Raw genomic sequence first — 22074 nt, forward strand, 5'->3', positions numbered from 1 at the left:
ATCTGCAAGAGTAGCTCGGCTTCATACTCGACACTTATACCAGGTGGTTTATAACATACACCAATGATAATTCTTTTTGTTACCTTTTGCCCAGTCAAAAACGCTACCCAGAGTGATTCTACACCCTCACCAGTGGCAGCTATTGTTATTTCTTTAGCGCATGGCTTTAATTCAGGCTTTACATACAAACACACTCCTCCACCCGCTATTTAATCCCTCTGTCCCTCCTAAAAAGGGTGTAACCATTTAAATTCACAATCCAGTCACATGTTTCATCCCACCAGGTCTCAGTGATACCAATTATATCATAATGTTTAGAGCATGCAATTAATTCCAGGTCTCCCATTTTACCTGACAAACTCCGTGCATTTGCAGCATACAGCGGAGGTTACTACTTTTACTTTTGAAATTTGCATTACTTAGTGAAGAATTATACATTAAGTTAGTATTATTCTGTTTTCCTTGTAACAGAGGGACCTCCTTAGCTGGTAAACTGTATGCCCCCCTCACTCCTCCCCCATGACCCCTTACTAACCCCACTGCCCCGTCTACCCTAGCTCCCCCATAATTCTTTATCTCACCCCCCCTTGCCTAGTTTAAACACTCCTCCAACCTCTTAGCCATTCTTTCCCCTAGCACTGCGGACCCCCTTCCATTGAGGTGCAAACCGTCACGACTGTATAGGTTGTACCCCAAGGAAAAATCAGCCCAGTGCTCTAGGAACCCAAACCCTTCCTTCCTACACCAAGACTTGAGCCACGCATTAAGCTCCCTAAACTCCCGCTGTTTTCCTAAACTTGCACGTGGCACAGGCAAAATTTCAGAAAAGAGGACATTGGAAGACCTTTCCTTGATCTTAGAGCCTAGATCCCTGAAATCATTCTTTAAGGTCTTCCATCTACCATTTATTTTGTCATTAGTACCAATATGCACTAAGACAGTTGGGTCATGCCCAGCCCCACCCAATAATTTGTCTATCCGATCAACCACATGCCCAACCCTGGCACCAGGTAGACAGCAAACTGTTCGGTTGTAGCGATCCAGACGACAAATTACCCTATCCACTTTCCTAATAATTGAGTCCCCTACAACCACAATCTGCTTAGGCCTGACTCTACTCTCCCCCCCACCACTACTAGAGAAACTGGTCTCCCGGCTGTTAGAGAGATCAGCCCCATCTAGAATTGCCAATCCAGAGTTCATACTCCCATCATCTTCACACAATCTGGCAAATTTGTTGCGATGTATAATCTCTGGATCAGCCTCCATTTTCCTTTTGCCCACCTTAGATTTTCTAACTGTCACCCAGCTAACTGCCTCAACATCCTGCTGCTGTTCTGTTCCCCCCAAACTATCTGACCCCGCTAGGTCCTGCTCAGTGAGCAAAAGACTCCTCTCAAGATTGTCAATTGACCGCAGTGTTGCAATTTGTTGCTCTAGTGCTCTAACTTGAGCCTCCAAAGTGGCAATTTGCGCACAACCACCACAGAGGTAAGTATTGTGGATCTCTTGTTCCAAATCTACATACATATGGCAGACTGTGCACTGAGTCAGACCTTCAATCTTGCTAGCACTCATTATCCCAGTTACAGATCAAAACAGGAAAAAATAAAATATATAAAATAAAAATTAGGGTTTAGAACAAACTTTTGACCTAGTTTGAACCTCCTTTAGTTTTAAACTCCGATGTTTATTACTCCACTTACAGATCCCCCACTTAACGAGCAAACACTTAAGAGAAGCTAACACTAGAGCAAGCTCCACTGGAGTCCCAGGGGTTCTATTGATACAGTATGTTTAGGTGCAACTAATCAAACCCCACCCCCTCATACGGAGGGAAAACTAACTGCAAAGTAAAGCAGGTAGTGACAAACTTGCTGTAAGCACAATAGTACACCAAACTTTGTTGTTTAGCACCCAAGACAGAAAAAAAAACCTTTAAAAAATAAAACCACAGTAGTTAAATATAAACCTTAATATAAAATAGCAGTTAATAAATACTTATCCTTTTCAGTTGATTTGTTTGCTTTAAGTTGCTTTAAACCAGTCAGCAGCCTGATTGCTTTGTCCTCTTATCACTGTCTGCATAATACTAAACTATAAACTTTCACTTATCCACTGCAAATTAATGAGCCGGTTTATGTTTCTCTACAGGTGGAAATGTGGATGCTATGGAAATGAAAATCGCTCATTATAAAGATGACAATATGATTTTGGAGTCGCCAACCAGAGTTGAGCCCTATTATGCTGTACTGGAAAATCCCACCTTCTCTGCAACTGGAGCTGTTCTGTTATGGCTTTTACCTAATATCTTCCGAAGAAACATCCCAATTCATGGAATTGTCCAGTTGTATTACAGACACATTAGAGGTTATACCTTTCACCTCTACTTAATGCCACAAGACCTGTCTCTAAGGAAGGTAATTCATTCGACACCTCTATACTAGAGAGCTACAGCCAAACCTCTATTTTGCTTTTGACGCCTTTAGGAAATTTGTATGCTTACCAGTTACCATCAAAATATCTTTTCCATTAGTCCAATGGTTAACTCTCTTGTGTCCCTGATAAGACAGGTAGCACAAAAAAGTTTATTAGCCAACCTTTAAACACTTTTGCTTAGCCCCTCCCCCAGAACGTTATTTTCCTAGTAAACCCAGAACAAATTACAAAGCACACTTTACTGCATAACACATTTTTGTGGTGAGATATTATTGTGCTGCCTTACAGACTAACAGAAAAGAACATTTTGATGGTAAGTACCAATTTTCTAAATCAGTTATGTCCTACAGGCATCTCATCATGGGAAATTGCTAGCTTTCCTTTATAGGAAGGGTTATATCTTCTTAGAAGTGCAACTTGAAGCACTTTGTTGCCAAAGGGTGTATCTTATGCAGATACAATGTCTAGTCTGTTTGACGAATATATGTAGATGTGACCACATTGCCACCTTGCAGATATCCAACGGGAAAAATAGAGAGAAAGTCTGCCTCCAACTTTCATCTGTGATAGCCTGGCATCAGAAGTCCAGTTTTCGGCCCTTACCTTCTTTAGACTTGTTTCTTCATTCTGTGTCTCTATCTAATCCTACAAGTCTAGTGCATGTAGATTCTCTAAAGTATTCTTTAAAAATCTTGAACATATAGTCCTGTGAGAACTACTTCTTGATCTATGTCAAAAAAGGTCTTTTAGAGGCTCTTGTATGTGGCCTTCATACAAGTCATAAACATTCTATGCATATGATCATGCGGTAGTGGCTGCTCTCATGCTTCACAGCATCTGTGTTTTCGGTCTTCTTAACAGGAGACTTAGACATCTCAAACAATAACCGCCAAGGTTAAAAATGTCGGTACCTTGTCCCCCGTGCCATTCTTTCAGGTACATGTACTGGCAGAAGTACTGGCAGAAGAATAATGGAACTGCAACTTCCTGTCCCTGCACACTGCTTGTTCCTGACCACATCTCGTCGGTATCACTTCCTATTCAAGTTCCTTGTAGCGACTGCCCTCAGTACCATGGCCTTCAGAGACCATGGGAGGTTAAAACAATGGTTGCATGCTTGAAAGTTAGCAGACTTGTACTCAGCACGACTCTCACTTTCTTCCTTGGCTGGGTGTACGTTCTCCAATGGCCACTTTCCACTGGTAATACTGGTAAGGAAGTCCAGCACCCAATATATTTCTGAATAAAAAAAGCCTTTATTGGTGCAAAGGTATTAAAGCAACATTTCAGACCATGCAGTCTTTTATCAAGCTTACTAACATGTAATTGCCAGTGCCACTTATACTCTATTACACTATCTAGTGGTCATTTGTGAAAAATATTTCCATTATCACAAGACGACAAAAAAACAATTTTTATACATTTAATACCATGGGGCAGATTTATCAAAGGTTGAGGTGAAGCTTCGAATTTCAAGCTATTTTTTGTGTACTTCATACTTGAGAAAACTTCGAAATTCGAAGGTTGAATTTTTTTGACGTACTGTCTCTTTAAAACTTCGACCATTTGCCACCTAAAAGCTGCCAAAGTGCTGTTTTAGCCTATGGGGGACCTCCTAGAACCTCTATGGAGGCAATTGGGGGAGATTGGGAGATCGAAGGTCGAAGTTAAAAAAAAACTTCGAATCGAAGTACGATGGTACGATTCAAAGTAGGCCGAACTCGGCCCACTTCAACCCCATAAAACCTTTGACCTCCATTTGATTGGTGTTTTTGAATTCGAAGTTTTTTTAACTTTGACCTTCAACCTTTGATAAATATGCCCCCATGTGTCCAGATCAGTAAATAAACAAGTGTTCAATATCTACCGTAAGAGGCAAACTCGACAAGGTGTCTATAGTAAGTTTATCTGTAAAAGATAAAAACATTAAATATGAATAAAAATCTGTAGGAACACATTAAAATCATCTGAAAATGGGAATCAAGTCATATTCTTTGCTTAAACCCCATGGTTCTAGGGTTTCAAGTTATCTAATCCAGAATGCCTTCTTATATAGTAACTTCTTTTGTCTATTTCCTCCCCGTCGCTTTTGTTTGATGGTATCTACAATCTTGGGGAGGAAATAGACAACTGGATCAAAGATATGCAAATAAAACAAGTTTGGACAGCGCTGATCCACAACTTTTATGCTGTGTATCTTTAAAAGGAAACATTTGAAATAGTAATGATAAATTACAAAACATGTTTTTTATGACATGGGCTGTTAAATTACTTCTATTGTTGGAAAGGTGAACATCTCCTTTAAAATCCAAAGTTTAAAAGACCAGCGCTAAATGAAGCTCAGGGGAAAAAAGTAGGATGAAAATGGAAAACAATAGAAATGTTCATAGTGTAGTATTTACTTATAACGTTGTAGTTCCACACTTTCTTATGTTCCCAATTATACCTGTAGTGTGATTATCCTTTATAAGTCACCACGTGGGGGAGATGATGTCAGACGCCTATGACTTGCCTTAAGCGTTTCGTCTCTAATCACTGCTTCTCTCTTTATTTGGCATGACCTCAGGTAATGCCAAATAAAGAGAGAAGCAGTGATTATCGATGAAACGCGTAAGGCAAGTCATATGCGGCTGACGTCATCTCCAAGCATCCAGGAAGTAGCGAGGGGGGTGTGAAGCCCAAACCTCCAACTACTAAAGCCACTCAGAACATCGGACTTAAGCATGGAGACACGTTATGCCTGATTTTAATCATGAAAATGGTCATTTAGCGCTGACCTTTTAAACTTTATTGTATTTTACTCGAGGAGAAACAAGCTTTTGTGGGTCGGATACTAAAGGGGAAGATCCAGAAACTTTGTTCATCTTTTTGAACATCTCCTTTAGGGGCAAATTCACCAAACAACGAAGCGCCTAACGCTAGTGTGAATACGCCAACGTAGTGCATTTTTGTTAATTCGCCGATTCACTAACGGACGCTGGCGTAAATTCATTAGTGTTACTTCGCACCCTTACGCCTGGCGAATTTGCGCAACGGACGTAACTACGCAAATTCACTAACGCGCAAATTATTCTGAACGCTACTTTTTACGCTAGACTTCCTTCGCCACCTCAGACCAGACGAAGTGCAATAGAGTAGATAGAGATTGCTTCAAAAAAAGTTAAAAAATTTTCTAAGTCCCCAAAAACGCTGGCGTTTTTTCTCTTTTTATGGGTGATAGGCTGAAAAAGTTCAAAATTTTTTTGGGGCTCCCCTCCTTCCCCCCTACATTTCCTAACTCATGGCAACTTAACTATACAGTGGGCATATGTGTAGGGCAAAATAAAAATTTTATTTGCTGTTTTGAAGGTTTCCCAGGCTTGTGTAGTGCTGATACGTATTCCTCCATTGTAACTTCAATTTGGCGCCGTATGCAAATTAACCATCGCTAGCGTAACTTTGCTTTGCTTGGCGAATTAACGCTAGCGCAACTTCGCAACCTTAGGCTTCCCCTTAGCGCAACTTCGGATTTTAGTGAATTTGCGTAGCGCTGGCGAAAATACGCCTGGCGAAGCGCGGCGAATCGGACGCTGGTGCAACAACGGATCTTAGTGAATGTCCCACAATGTTTGTTATATGCGTTGTGATTGGGTGAATAACTGTGTGCAACAGCTTAACTAGAGTACATTGCTGTATTTATTTAATTTACTTGCAAATCACATGAATATGCTGTTAACTTTCTTTAAAGCTCCAAAATATAAATATCTTATTCTGCTTTAGCCTTTCATCCCTGAAAATAACTTGCTTGATTTAAACTTTCATCAGCCTCCACTAATTTAGCCAGTTCCCTGAAAAATGTAACATGTTTGATTTAACTGCTGAAAGATTTATTCATATAATAACTAGATATTGTTCTGTATTTAGGAGGTGGAGGACAAGGAGACTACAGATCATTTTTATCGAATTAACAAACCCCCGCTGGCATGTAATGTGTACACTACAAACAGATATACTGTGACAGGACCGGCTGCAGCAGAAATAAATCCACCGGTGAGTCTGACACACGCATGTTGCTATAACGCCCAAAGCAGTAGATCAGAGGGAATCAGAAGTCCAAAAAAATTTTGATATTCTGGGTATTCCTCTTTTGTTGACTATAACCTTTTAGTAAATCAAGTTGACTAAAGGTTGGGTAAAAAAAGAGATTAACGTTAAAACTTTAGTCTCCTCTGCAGAATTTACGTAGTAATATAGGTTGAAAAAAGACACACGTCCATCAAGTTCAACCTTTTAAGTCTATATTTAACCTGCCTAACTGCCAGTTGATCCAGAGGAAGGCAAAACCCCATCTGAAGCCTCTCCAATTTGCCTCAGAGGGGGAAAATTCCTTCCTGACTCTCAAAATGGCAATGGGACCAGTCCCTGGATCAACTTGTACTATGAGCTCTCTCCCATATCCCTGTATTCCCTCACTTGCTAAACACCATCCAACCCCTTCTTATACCTATCTAATGTATCAGCCTGTACCCCTGATTCACTTCCCAGCTCTCCCTGTAACACCCCTTTCCCTCCTCTAATCTCATTGGCTCCCTCCTGTCTGCTGGGAGGAGCTACTGGTGAATAAAGCATCCAACCCCTTCTTATACCTATCTAATGTATCAGCCTGTACCCCTGATTCACTTCCCAGCTCTCCCTGTAACACCCCTTTCCCTCCTCTAATCTCATTGGCTCCCTCCTGTCTGCTGGGAGGAGCTACTGGTGAATAAAGCATCCGACCCTTCCTTATACCTATCTAATGTATCAGCCTGTACCCCTGATTCACTTCCCAGCTCTCCCTGTAACACCCCTTTCCGTCCTCTAATCTCATTGGCTCCCTCCTCTAATTTCATTGGCTCCCTCCTGTCTGCTGGGAGGAGCTACTGGTGAATAAAGCATCCGACCCTTCCTTGTACCTATCTAATGTATCAGCCTGTACCACTGATTCACTTCCCAGCTCTCCCTGTAACACCCCTTTCCCTCCTCTAATCTCATTGGCTCCCTCCCATCTGCTGGGAGGAGCTACTGGTGAATAAAGCATCCGACCCTTCCTTGTACCTATCTAATGTATCAGCCTGTACCATTGATTCACTTCCCAGCTCTCCCTGTAACACCCCTTTCCCTCCTCTAATCTCATTGCCTCCCTCCTGTCTGCTGGGAGGAGCTACTGGTGAATAAAGCATCCGACCCTTCCTTGTACCTATCTAATGTATCAGCCTGTACCCCTGATTCACTTCCCAGCTCTCCCTGTAACACCCCTTTCCCTCCTCTAATCTTATTGGCTCCCTCCTGTCTGCTGGGAGGAGCTACTGGTGAATAAAGCATCTGACCCTTCCTTGTACCTATCTAATGTATCAGCCTGTACCACTGATTCACTTCCCAGCTCTCCCCGTAACACCCCTTTCCGTCCTCTAATCGCATTGGCTCCCTCCTCTAATCTCATTGGCTCCCTCCTGTCTGCTGGGAGGAGCTACTGGTGAATAAAGCATCCGACCCTTCCTTATACCTATCTAATGTATCAGCCTGTACCACTCATTCAGGGAGACAATTCCACATCTTCACAGCTCTCACTGTAACAAACCCCTTCCCAATATTTAGCTGGTAAATAAATCATTAGAGAAATTATTAAATGATCCCTTTATATAGTGAATAAAGTACCCCCTCTTCTAAAATATAAGGATATTATTAGTTACCGAGGAGTTTCATGACCATATAAAAACACGAGGCCGAAGGCCGAGTGTTTTTATACAGGTCATGGAACTCCGAGGTAACTTCTAATATCCTCATATTTTACAACTGGGGGTACTTTATTTATTATAATACACAAATTTTAGTGAGTCATGTGACAGAAATGACATCACTACTCACCGTTTATAACTGATGACATCACTACTCACCGTTTATAAGGATATAATTTACAGGATATTCATGACTTTTGTGTATTATATATTTATATACAAATCCATGGGGAGCTGGCACTCACGATAAAGCAAATCAATTTGCCTGGGTGCACGATCAAAAACCTCTCAAAACACTTGCAAAGAAGATCAGCACTTCACAGGTCTTAAAAAATAAACATCATTTACAGTATTTAGCAATAGACGAATAGATGTTTCAGCTGAATCCTCAGCTTTTCTCAAAGTTCCAAATACATTTGAAACCATGTCTTTTAAACACTCACTGGCGGGAAAACCCATTAGGCTATATCTATGCATGTGTAGCGCTACAGTAATTTGAGTGCACCTTACTCTACTATAAGCTTCACTCCCAGTACATATGATCCGGATGAGACCTTAAAACCTGAGGGAGTGAGCCTTCACAGCGATGTGGAAGCAGGGTGTAGTGCAACTATAACTGTATTCAGGGTGCAAAGAATTGGGTGCCAGTGGTTCTTATAACTTAACCATAGAACAGATTTATTGAGCACAATATACAATCCTCAGTGGAGTGTACATAAAGAGAACATTTGCAGGATCATACAGTACATTGAATAGGCAGTACTCACAACACCTTTGGTCAGTATAATTCTCCTCAGAGATAGGAACAATACATGCAGCTTTGAGGAGGTACACCCAGCTTTTAGCCTTTTCTCTAAGTGGAACCTGAGGGGAAACTCTACCCTAGGTCTGTACACTTAGTCCCTACTTCTGGGCAATTAGTACCCTGGGATCTTATTCCCACTAAAATCCTCGTAGGAGCCTCAAACTGCTCAGCTAAATAACCTGTCTGTCTGTCACTCCTAGAGTGATCTGTAAGGGTGAGTAGCCTATTCTTATTAGACCTGACCTGTCTAGGTTCCACTCGAGCTCTGCCTCCTGCACAAGCTAGAGCCAGCACAAGATGGACACTGAAAGCATGGCTTCAGAGGCTTTTATACTCTAGCACAGTGCCATCTGCTGGTCACTGTGAGAAACAACAAGGGGCATAGCTTAGAGCAGGAAGAGCAAACAGTTCCCCTCCCAGCTGTATTTTAGTACCCAGTTAGGTGACTATAACACTAGGGTACTGCCTGCCAATAATACTAGGGGTGGCTATTTTACACATCCCTACACATGCAAACTAACCCCAGGTAACCTCAAGTTCTGGTTTCCCTAAATTACATAAGTATACGACCTACCAAACATCCCACTGTGATGCTGTGTTGTAGGAGAATTCATAACAGCGGTCTCCCATCTCCTCCTAAGTCAGTGATTATAACATATAATACAGCATAACAGTGGGATGTTTGGTAGGTCGTATACTTATATAATTTAGGGAAACCAGAACTTGAGGTTACCTGGGGTTAGTTTGCATGCATAGATATAGCCTAAGGGCTCTTACTCACTGGCGTTCTGACCTGCGCTCCCCTGCGTTCCGTTTTTTGGCGTTCAGCCGCAGGGGAGCGCAGGAATAGACGCATGTCATTATTTCAAATGGGGCTGTACTCACTCAGGTGCGTGTAGGCGCCGAATGCAGGTTGAGACGCAACATGCTGCATTTTTCCTGCGTTCGGCGCCTACACGCGCCTGTGTGAGTACAGCCCCATTTGAAATAATGACATGTGTCTATTCCTGCGCTCCCCTGCGGCTGAACGCCAAAAAACGGAACGCAGGGGAGCGCAGGTCAGAACGCCAGTGAGTAAGAGCCCTAATAGGGTTAATTATAGAACCAAGAGGTAATATACCAATATAAGTAATGTTTTATAGTCCAACTAATGTAGAGGAGCCCGTTGTGTTTGTCTCAACGATTTTCACAGGAGCAATTTAACTAATCGTTTCCCTGAGTGCAAGTTTAATGTGAATAGAAAAGATATAGATTGAACTGGTAACATTTATGAACAGTTTTGTGAAGCACCAGGATAGTTTTAACAACATTATTGCTTTTTGTTATTAATCTTGTCTGTGTAATAAATCTGATGTGTATGTACTGATATTTTGTATACAAATTGACCGGATGGAATCATAGCTGAATATTTAATTGAATATTTAATCTTTTGAATAGAAAAGAACTGATTTAGCACATCTGCCTTTTCTGTATCATGTTACAACCATACTGGTACCATTGTTTAAAGGAGCACTCTCAACCCGCATCTTTTTACTATTAAAATATTTTAAAAAACTTTTTTGAAATTAGTCTTAGCTTCTGACACATTGTGTTCCCCATTTTCTATCTTTGCCTTCTGGATTGCTGTTTTACAACATTTATTATAGTTTTTATATTCATTAACCCTTTAAGTGCCATAGAACGTAAAATCTACGTTCTGTGGAAAAGTCACTTTAAATGCCACAGAACGTAGATTCTACGTTTTGCAGCACTTCTGGGTTTGGGAGTGGAGGAGCAGCTTCTAGAGCCGCTTCCTTTATTCCTATTTAATACCCTGCCCCTAGGCAATGAGCAGAGTGGGGAGATTGAGTGGCCCCTGGAGCACAATTGCCCAGGGGCCCCAAGGCAGCAGCAGGCATGTGAACCTATGTGTCCTTCTGCTGCACATTCTTCTCCTCCTCCGCCCAGTTGGGCCCCCCTTGCAGTATTCAGCTGAAAGTCTGCTAATCTGTGAGACCGTTTTTCAAGGATCTGCTGCCTTTTCCCCAGGTTAACACAAACAAAAACACACAAACACACACTTATTATACTATTGCACACTTAGATTCATACTTGCACACACTCACATATACATTTTTGGGGATTGGGGGTCACACACACTTGCACACTTGCACACTCAGATACACACACATAGCACGCATATAACACACAATTTACCAATTGTACACACACATCCGCACATATGCTGTTTTGTGGCTTTTTCCTTATCACATCGGGGTTTTTTGGCTAAAAAAAATGATTTATTGCCATTGTGAATAGAGTATTCGCTAACGGAACTTTGCAATACCTTTTGTATGTTGTTTCGGTGATTATATTGCAATTTTGGGGATTTTGGTGCATTTTTAGCCATTTTATTGCATTTTCAGCTCAGCATAGGTGTTGTTTGCTTTTTTCTGTCCGTAAAATCTATTTTGCCAAGCTAAAATATTCAAACGTTGATTCTGATGGCTTATTACACTAGTCTGGAAAAAAAGCATTGATTTTTGTTTTTTTATTGGATTTTAGTAATTTATTTGCATTTCACATTTTTCTTATATACTATATATCCATTTGGGCATCTCTGTGCACCACATAGTTTGGTATATGTATGAATATTGGGCATCAAAGTTTTCAGTAGAACCCTGGCCTTCATATTTAGGTTTTATGCTGTTACATTACAAAATGTGAGGCATATAATGGGGTAAAATTCACGCTTTGTGATGATTTTCAGAAATTTGATAACAACTGTTACGTTCAGCATAGCTTTACAGTAGAAACACATATTTACCCATATTGGGTCTCTGTACTGTAGTAGCAAGTAGTCAGCACAACGATTATCAAATTCCATGAAGGCAGTGCACGTTATTTCAATATCCACTTTCCATTGGAATCATCATAGGTAGAAGAATTTTGAAACAGCACCACAATATTTTTCTTATTTCTTAAAAGCCTTTAATTGTGCATAGGGCATCACAGCTTTCTAGGGTCTCTGTACTGTTAGGGGGTCTTATGTCACATAATACACATGCCAGGTGCTTATATTGCGGCAGCCAGCGCGTCAGCCGTGAAAATGTATATACACTATTGTCAATTGGGGGGTTTATGTATGCTACATAGTTTGGTATATCTATGCATATTGGGCATCAAAGTGTTCAGTAGACCCCTGTCATTCATATTTAGGATGTTTTATGCTGATACGTTACGAAATGTGGGCCATATAATGGGATACAATTCAAGCTTTGTGACACTTTTCAGAAATTTGATAAAAAACTTTACATTCAGCATAGCTTTACAGTTTGGCAGTTTGCAGTAGCAACACATATTTACCCATATTGGATTTTTCAGAATGTGTATTTTCTGAAAATATATGGTTTTCTAGGGTCTCTGTACTGTAAGGGGGTTCTTATGTCACATAATACACTTACAGGGTGCTTATATTGCAGCAGCCAGCGCGTCAGCCGTGAAAATGTATATACACTATTGTCATTTGTGGGTCTCTGTGCGCCACATAGTTTGGTATATCTATGCATATTGGGCATCAAACTGTTCAATAGACCCCTGGAGTTCATATTTAGGATGTTTTATGCTGATACGTTACGAAATGTGGGGCATATAATGGGGTAAAATTCAAGCTTTGTGACGATTTTCAGAAATTTGATAAAAACCGCTACGTTCAGCATTGCTTTGCAGTTTGGCAGTTTGCAGTAGAAACACTTATTTACCCATATTGGATTCATGAGAATGTGTACTTTTGGAAAATATATGGTTTCCATGCTGTAAGGGGGTCTTATGGTGCATAATACACATACTGGGTGCTTGTATTGCAGCAGTCAGAGTTTCATACGTGAATATTCATATGTACTATTGTCATTTGGGGGTCTCTGTATGACACCTAGTTTGGTAATTCCTTTCATATCAGGCATCAAATTGTTTAGTAGTCCGCTGGCGTTCATATTCAGGGTGCCTTTTGCTGGTACTTTACAAACTGTGGGGTAAGTAATGGGGTAAAATGCAAGCTTTGTGACTATTTTCAAGCGTTATGTTTAGCATAGTTTTGTGGTTTTGTAGTTTGCAGTAGAAAGATGTAATTACCTGCTTTAGATTCATCAGAATGTGTACTTTTAGAAATCATATGGTTTTCTATGATCTACTTAGTGTTAGGGGGTCTCATGGCACATAATATAGATACCAGGTGCTTATATTGTGGTAGTCCGAGTGTCATACGTAAAAAATTCATATACACTATTTGAACTTGGGGTGGGTCTCTGTATGCCACCTAGTTTGGTAAATCTTTGCATATTGGGCATCAAACTGTTTAGTAGACCCCTGTGTTTATATTTAGGATGCTTTATGGGTACCCATTAAAGATTCAGTAGAATGTGTACTTTCCAAAAATATATGGTTTTGGGGGGTAAACATTTATTTCTGTGTTTTACCCCACAAAAATTCAGTCAATGTGTTGATTTTTCATTTGCTGAAGTTACCCACAGGACTATTTGTATGAGCTAATGAGATTGTGTCATTGATTTCCTTAAGCAGACAGTGTGGAACCCTAGTGGTGAGAAATCCCAGGCGTTGCACTCTGATTTCTCAAAATCCAGGCGATCCCCCAACTCTGGTTAACCAAACCTGGCAAAGGCGGCGGCGGATGCCGATGGATTCCAACATCCTAGTATTAAAAGATGGAATGTAAAGTAGGGGCTCATTTAGAGTGTCTTCCCCTTGAATGGCTCCTTGCCTTGACACAGAGAACAATTGCCGGTCATACCCCATATTGCGTACTTGGTGATAAAAGCTTAATGCTAGGGTACATCACTGTGGAGAAGGATCTGCATATAAGTATCTCTGTATTTGCTGGAGACAGAAGGTGTGTACTTGAGAACATATGCACACGACTCCCTGTCCTCCCTCTCTCAACGGGAGGCTTGAAACACCTGCAGAGACCCAGTGCTTTCCTATCCGGAGAAAGTACAGTAATCTTGTCTGGATCTTAGCAATGAATTCTTGGGTTGGGCTAAGACATATCAGCTGGTACCAGAGCTGAGAGGCCACCAGCCGATTGATCACCAAAGCTCTCCACCTCATAGAAAGTACTTTAGCAAAACCCTTCCATTTTCCCAGGCGGGTTAGAACACGCTCCTTAAGTTCAATGAAATTCTGTGAGACAGGATGCTCCTCAGCTGATAGGTAGACCCCCTAACTATTTAATGATGTTAGTCTCCCACAAGATGTCACAAAAAGCAGGAGGCTGGAAATCCCTGTAAAGAACCCTCCAGAAGGCCTGAGCTCTTGGACCAGTTGATCCAAGCAGCTGAAGCAGCAGCATTGACCTCTTGACACTCTTGTGCCCAATTGAGATCAACTAGGTTCTGAACCACAAGAATTGCATCATCAGCATAGGCTGAGAGAACCACCTTCATGTCTGGTTCGTTGAGCACCAGCCCTGTGAGCCTTTTCCTTAAGAGACGCAGGAAGGGCTCAATGGCCACATACAGTTGTCCTGACAAGGGGCATCCTTGCCGAACTCCTCGTCCAATGGCCAGAGGTGTAGTCAGAGACCAGTTGACTTTAGCTAAACACTAGCCAAAGCTATAGGCCTGCAGAGTGCCTATAAGATATTGGTTATCCACCCTGTCAAATGCCTTCTCTTGATCCAGAGAGAAAAAAGCAAGAGATAGACCAGTCCTTCTCACAAAATGTAGTAAGTCTTGGATCAGAAAGATATTGTCAAAAATTGTCAGACCAGGGACTGTATAGGACTGGTCAGGATGAATCACCTCTGCCAGCACTGATTTGAGCCTGTGTGAGATAGCATTGGCTACGATCTTATATTCTGTGCTGAGCAGTGAGACTGATCTCCAGTTCTTAATAAGACAGAGATCCCCCTTCTTAGGAAGTAGTGATAACACTGCTCAATAACACAAAAGTGGCAACTTACCATTCTTGAGGGCCTCTGTTAGGACCCTATGAAAATCAGGGCCCAAAGTATACCAGAAGAACTGGAAGAACTCTACGGTCAGTCCATCAAGCCCAGGAGATTTATTGTGGGACATTAAATGGAGTGCTTGAGAGAGTTTATCTAGAGTGATTGGTGTCTCCAACCTATCTTTTCTCCTCTCACTGACCACTGGAAGGCCATGTCATAGCTCCACACAGGCATCTGGAGAGATGGGATCTGGAGAAAAAAGGTTTTGATAGAAGGACCGGGCTCTGTCCTGGATAGCCTCTGGATCCTCAAGGGGGGGGTGCCATCCTCCACAAGAAGGCATGTGATTTGTTTTTGGTTCCCCTTCTTATTCTCCAGAGCATAGAAGAATTGCAAACCATGATCCATGTCACAGAGTAACTGCATCCGGCTTCGCACAAAGGCACCGTAAGCCTGTTGCTGTTCCATGTTATGTATCGCTTCTTTCACGCTGAAGGGCTTGGTCTTCAGAGCCTAATAGCCTTTGCCCAAGATCAAGCACCTCCACATTCAGTGCCTCAATCTCTGCATTGCGCTGTCTGCTCACACTTCTGGTATACTCTTCACACAAGAGCTTTAGGTGAACCTTGCCTACATCCCACCACTGATCCAAGGTGGCAAATGCATCCTGAAAAGCCCTCCAGCCTCTCCATGTATCCTGGAATGACTTTGCAAAACCCTCATCTTCTAATAAACTGTTGTTAAAGTGCCAGTAAGCAGCTTTTGGCAGAGATGGTGCGGCTGACAATCTAAGGGTGTAACGATCGCCGCCCGGAGCAGGCCCAGGAGCTCCGGGCGGCGCGTCCTCTCCTGCCGGCGTCGCTCCCAAGATGGCGGCGCCCATGGCCGCCACGTGGGTAAGCGGCGCCGGCGCGATGACGTCAGTGCGCCGACGTCGGCGCAAGGACGTCAATGACGTCATTAAGGCGCCAAATTCAAATAAAAAGCCTGTTTAGACGCCAGGATGGCGCCCAAGTATAGGAAACCTTGCCCTCAGTATTTCCTGGGTTCCCTGTGTGCTAATATTCCTTATCCTGATCCTGATTATTATCCTTGACCCCTGCCTGGCCTTTGGACTTTGCTGTTATCTGCCTGCCCCTGAACTCTTGCCTGGATTCTGACTACTCTCTGGATTAACCCCTTGGACACCGCGACCTTGCACCCTCAAGAAGGCTTCCTCCTTGATCCCGACTACCTCCCTGGAGGGAGCTCCTGGCTCCCTGACATTATACTTGGGCCATGGATCCTACTGAGGAAGCTACGCCTGATGTCGGACGAGCGCTCCGTGGACTGGCATCCCGCATGGAGGAATATGAAGCCCAGCAGTACCACATTGCACAGGCACTCGATACCCTTCTCTCCCGAGTGCCTCCAGCGCCTCCTGCTTCCCAAGCGGCTGCAAATCCTCCCTTGGCGGACGTCTCATCTAACACAGGTTTCTCGTCTGGTGAGCCTCGTATTCCGCCTCCTCCTCGCTTCAGTGGGGACCCACAGGCCTGCAGAGGTTTTGCTACACAGTGCCAGATCCAGTTCGAGTTTCAACCCTCGCACTTCCCCAATGAACGTTCCAAGGTGGGGTATGTAATGTCTCGTTTGGTGGGCAAACCGCTTGAGTGGGCAACATCTCTTTGGGAGAAGAATTCTCCACTGACTTTTGATGCCAAGGCTTTTCTGCAAACATTCCGTACTGTGTTTGATGCCCCGGGTCGGGTCACTAATGCTCCTTCTCGTCTCCTGCAACTCCGACAGGGAAACCGCAGCGTCAGTGACTATGCTATTGACTTTAGAACTTTGATGGCTGAAACTTCCTGGAATGACGATGCCTATAAGGCCGTATTCTATCAAGGTCTGTCGATCTCCTGCCTGGAACCATGCCCCTTAGAGGTCGTACTTATCCTCTCTCTCCAGCGGAGACCACTGCTATGAAGCAGTATATCCAAGAAAATCTTCAGCGGGGGTTTATTCGCCCTTCTACCTCTCCTGCCGGGGCTGGATTCTTCTTCGTGGAAAAGAAGGATGGAGGCCTTCGTCCTTGCATCGACTACCGGGGTCTTAATAAGATTACGGTTAAGAACCGGTATCCCTTGCCCTTGATTGCCGAACTCTTTGACCAATTGAAGGGGGCTAAAATCTTCACTAAGTTGGATCTCCGTGGGGCGTACAACCTCATTCGCATCCGTGAGGGTGATGAATGGAAGACGGCTTTCAACACTCGTGACGGGCACTATGAATATCTCGTTATGCCCTTTGGCCTTTGCAATGCCCCTGCCATCTTCCAGGAGTTTGTTAACGATGTGTTCCGGGATCTCCTAGGAAGGTTCGTAGTCGTGTACCTGGACGACATCCTGATCTTTTCTAAAGACCTAGAAAGCCATCGCTCCCAGGTGAAGGAGGTACTCTCTCGTTTGAGGAAGAACTCTCTCTTCGCCAAGTTGGAGAAGTGCGTCTTCGAGGTGTCTAAGATCCCCTTCCTAGGATACATTATCTCTCCTGAGGGATTTGAGATGGATCCCGTGAAAGTGTCTGCCATCCAGGAGTGGCCTCTCCCGCTGTGTACCAAGGCAATCCAGAGATTTATCGGATTTGCTAATTACTATCGGCAGTTCATCCGGGGGTTCTCTTCCCGCATTGCACCTATCCTGGCCCTCATCCGGAAAGGGGGTAAACCCAGCTTGTGGCCTCCATCTGCCATTGATGCTTTTCAGTCCTTGAAAGAGGCCTTCACGTCCGCTTCTGTCCTCCGACACCCCAATCCTGAACTACCCTTCTGCATCGAAGTTGATGCTTCTGAAGTCGGAGCCGGAGCCATCCTGTCTCAGAGACACCCCGCTGATGGGAAGTTGCACCCCTGTGCTTATTTCTCCAAGAAGTTCTCGTCCGCAGAGCAGAACTACGATGTCGGGAACCGAGAACTCTTGGCTGTTAAACTCGCCCTTGAAGAATGGCGTCACCTCTTGGAGGGTTCTCTGATTCCTGTTCAGATTTACACCGATCATAAGAATCTCGAGTTCATCCAGTCCCTCAAGAGGCTAAACCCCAGACAGGCAAGGTGGGCTCTCTTCTTCTCTCGATTTAATTTTATCTTGACTTATCGCCCAGGCTCCAAGAATCGGAAGGCCGATGCCTTGTCTCGTAGCTTCACTCCGGTGGACCGCTCTCCTGAGAGACAAGAGCCAATCATCCCTCCAGTCAAGATTATTGCCTCCCTGTATCCACAGTTTGCCGATCAAATCCTGGCTGGTCAGTCTTCTGCTCCTTCCGGTACTCCCATTGGGATGGCATTTGTTCCTCCTGAGCTGCGTCTGCCTATCCTGCAACAGACCCATTGCTCCAGGCAAGCCGGACACCCTGGCCCAGCTAAAACTCTTGAACTCTTACGACGCCTGGTCTGGTGGCCTGATATCCGCAAAGATGTGAAAGACTTTGTTGCTGCTTGTAATGTTTGTGCCACATCTAAGTCAAGCCACTCCCGCCCCAGTGGGTTACTACAGCCCTTGCCAGTTCCTTCCCGTCCCTGGACCCACCTGTCCATGGACTTCATTTTTGAACTTCCTCCCTCCTGTGGGAACACGGTGATCTGGGTTGTCATTGATCGTTTCTCCAAAATGGCCCATTTCATCCCTCTGAAGAAGTTGCCCTCTGCGGTGGAGTTGTCCCAGCTATTTATCCAGTACATCTTCCGCCTGCATGGTTTCCCGGTGGAGATCGTCTCCGATAGAGGCACACAGTTTACTGCCAAGTTCTGGCGTTCCCTATGCAAAGACCTGGGAATTGTTCTTCAGTTTTCATCTGCATACCACCCGCAGACGAATGGGGCAGCTGAACGTGTCAACCAAGCCCTGGAACAGTTCTTGAGGAACCACGTTTCCCTTTGTCAAGATGATTGGTCTGATCTCCTCCCGTGGGCGGAATTTGCTCATAACAATGCCTGCCACACTTCCACTGGAAGGTCCCCATTTATGGCGGTGTATGGTCAACATCCTCAAGCCTTCCCACAAGACTTTGTGTTGTCCGATGTTCCGGCCACTGATGACCATGCAGCCCACATGTCTGCTATTTGGGCCGCAACCAAGTCCAATCTGGAGAAGAGTGCTCTGGTTCTTAAGACGTTTGCAGATCGTAGACGTAGACCCTCTCCTCCCTACAAGGTCGGTGATAAAGTCTGGTTGTCTTCCAGGAACATTCGGTTGAAGGTACCATCTCCTAAGTTGGGTCCGAGGTTCGTAGGTCCTTTTTCCATCCTGGAGGTGATCAATCCTGTGGCTGTCAGACTTCAGCTTCCTCCTGAGATGCAAATTCCCAACGTGTTTCATGTCTCCTTGGTGAAACCCGCTACCCTCCAACCGCTTTTCTGTTGTCCAGCCTCCTCCTCCTACTATCTCTGTGGATGGTCAACAAGAATATGAAGTGGAGAAGATCCTTGACTCCAGAATCTCCAGGGGGTCTCTTCAGTACCTCATCAAGTGGAAGGGCTTTGGCCCTGAAGAATGCTCCTGGGAAGGATACTCTGATGTCCATGCTCCTCGTCTGGTGAGGGAGTTCCATTCCAAGTTTCCCCAGAAGCCAAGTCCTGGAGGTCCGGAGGCCCCCCGTGAAGGGGGGGGTACTGTAACGATCGCCGCCCGGAGCAGGCCCAGGAGCTCCGGGCGGCGCGTCCTCTCCTGCCGGCGTCGCTCCCAAGATGGCGGCGCCCATGGCCGCCACGTGGGTAAGCGGCGCCGGCGCGATGACGTCAGTGCGCCGACGTCGGCGCAAGGATGTCAATGACGTCATTAAGGCGCCAAATTCAAATAAAAAGCCTGTTTAGACGCCAGGATGGCGCCCAAGTATAGGAAACCTTGCCCTAAGTATTTCCTGGGTTCCCTGTGTGCTAATATTCCTTATCCTGATCCTGATTATTATCCTTGACCCCTGCCTGGCCTTTGGACTTTGCTGTTATCTGCCTGCCCCTGAACTCTTGCCTGGATTCTGACTACTCTCTGGATTAACCCCTTGGACACCACGACCTTGCACCCTCAAGAAGGCTTCCTCCTTGATCCCGACTACCTCCCTGGAGGGAGCTCCCGGCTCCCTGACAAAGGGATACATAATTGTGGTCTGAGAACGGTGCCAATCTAATGGTGCTCGACTGGGCTTGTGACATGAGATGGCTTGATATATCCTATCAATCCAGGATTGAGAAACATGACCATCTCTCACCCGATATAGGTGAAGGCATCCTTCTCTGGGTTCTGTTCTCTCCAGACATCAACCAAGGAGAAATTAGCAATTAGTTCTTGCAAAACTGACTCCGATGAGTCCCTTTTCTTGGGTACATTGTGGTCTCAAGCATCAAGGGTGTAATTGAAATCATCCCCTATAATCAAGACTTCATCAGAGTCAATTGTCTCCATATTGGCTGACAAACTTTCAAAGAACCGTGCCATCTTTGGTCCGGTAGTAGGGGCATACACATTTATTAGATAAGGGATTGATAATTTCCTCTCTCCACTAGAGCTTTGAGAACCTCTCCACAATATGTTGCAGGAGAAGGATCAGAATCACTTGCCATCTGGAGACCCTGCAATGGCTCAGGTGTTCTCTCAACTTCACCTAAAACACATTTGGAAGTATTTGACACACCAGCAACATAAAAAATTAGTTCCCCAGCAACAGGGGGAGCTTTGGAGGCTTGATGGTTAGCCTCTGCCCTCTCCACTGCCTCCTGTGCCTCCTGAATGTCAATAACATTGGGTTCAGTGGAAGACAAGGGAGGAGAGATCTTAGCATGAACAGTAGAGTTTGTCTGGCTACCCTCCTCCGTATTCACAGCTCCACCCTCACCATCCTCCCTAGCAGTCTCATCTGCAGGGTCCTGTATGGGGGTTAACCCAATATTCTCCCCCTCCTGGAGTGAAATACCTTAGGCACTAAAAACCGAGGCTGGTTGTAGTTCCCAAATCTCGGCACTCCACCTTGTCTGGAGGCAAGAGTGCATGGTCTGACACCGGTTGACCATGACCAACAGTTGGGCCAGACAATGTAATCACATGAGGGGCAAATGATTTGCTGCCCTTTTTACCCTTTGATGGGAGTGCTCCATCATTAACCGCTAATGCCCATTCCTCAGGTACCAGCCAGTTAGATTTAAATTTCCACTTTTTCTTGGCATCCGAAGAGGAAAGGCCACTGTCTGTCTCCACTCCAACAGGTATTGCAATCATGGGCACCCCCATACCTTCAGTGAAGAAGGAGGAGGTTTGGATGTTGTAGAGGTGAGTTATATAGTGGTTCTTTAGTGAAGGAGATATCCCCTTTGAGGACCCTGCTGAAATAGTCCCAGCAGGATAAGATGTTTTATTTGAGGCACTTGGGGCAGGAACTGGGGCTGTGGTCTTAATATGCCCTTTTGGGCAACTCTAGCGAGTGTGCCCCTGGTTCTTGCAAAGGAAGCACCTCACTTCCTCTGTGCTATAACATTTTTTATACAGCACCCCTTCAAACGGAACCCCGAAAGACTTCACAATAGTGTCTTGACCACGAGGTAAAAGTAGTAGGGTAATTTAAGACATATTTGATTTTAATTCCCCAAGGGCTTGCAGGTGGGGGTACAATAAATGGTCTTGCAGGAAAGGGGGCACATTAGATAAGACTATCCGTGTGCCCAATCCTTCTAGGGGTTCTACAGGGACATAAGTCCCTCCCACTGTGATACCCCTCTGCAATAACTTATGCACTGCAGTTAGTGTACGGGCAAATATTATGGCTTTCCCATACATTTTACTTGCTGTCACTATTACAGAGGGAACCACCGCTTCAGCTGCAGCCTTTATATAAGCCTCTATGCCATGAGTGACATTAGGCATCTGACCCCATGCTTCCTTGTAAGCTTCTCTACCCCAGCAGTGACTTGGCTAGGGTTGCTGCCAGTAGCTACTGCCTGTGCAAATGTTTTAGCAGGGGTCACATTGGCTGCAGCAGCAGAAGTAGAGGCAATGGGGCTTTTTGACATGGGCTCTGACTGGTGTTTCCTTGCAGAGCTACAGCTGGGGTTTTCAGCTCCTTTTGCTTTAGAACCTTGAGGTATTTTTTTATAACTTTTATAACTTTCCTTT

General features: G+C 44.3%; 1 protein-coding gene across 1 annotated transcript in view; it reads left to right on the top strand.

Annotated features, from left to right (window-relative positions):
* LOC121399050 (NACHT, LRR and PYD domains-containing protein 1a-like) overlaps positions 1 to 22074 on the top strand; it is a 54983-nt gene that overhangs the window by 19440 nt on the left and 13469 nt on the right. Inside the window, exons 5-6 of the mRNA XM_041578856.1 lie at positions 2155 to 2420; positions 6343 to 6468. Of these exons, the coding sequence (XP_041434790.1) occupies positions 2155 to 2420; positions 6343 to 6468 (392 nt within the window). The remainder of the gene's footprint in view (positions 1 to 2154; positions 2421 to 6342; positions 6469 to 22074) is intronic.

Source organism: Xenopus laevis, chromosome 9_10S (assembly GCF_017654675.1).
Source record: "Xenopus laevis strain J_2021 chromosome 9_10S, Xenopus_laevis_v10.1, whole genome shotgun sequence".
NCBI lineage: Eukaryota > Metazoa > Chordata > Amphibia > Anura > Pipidae > Xenopus > Xenopus laevis.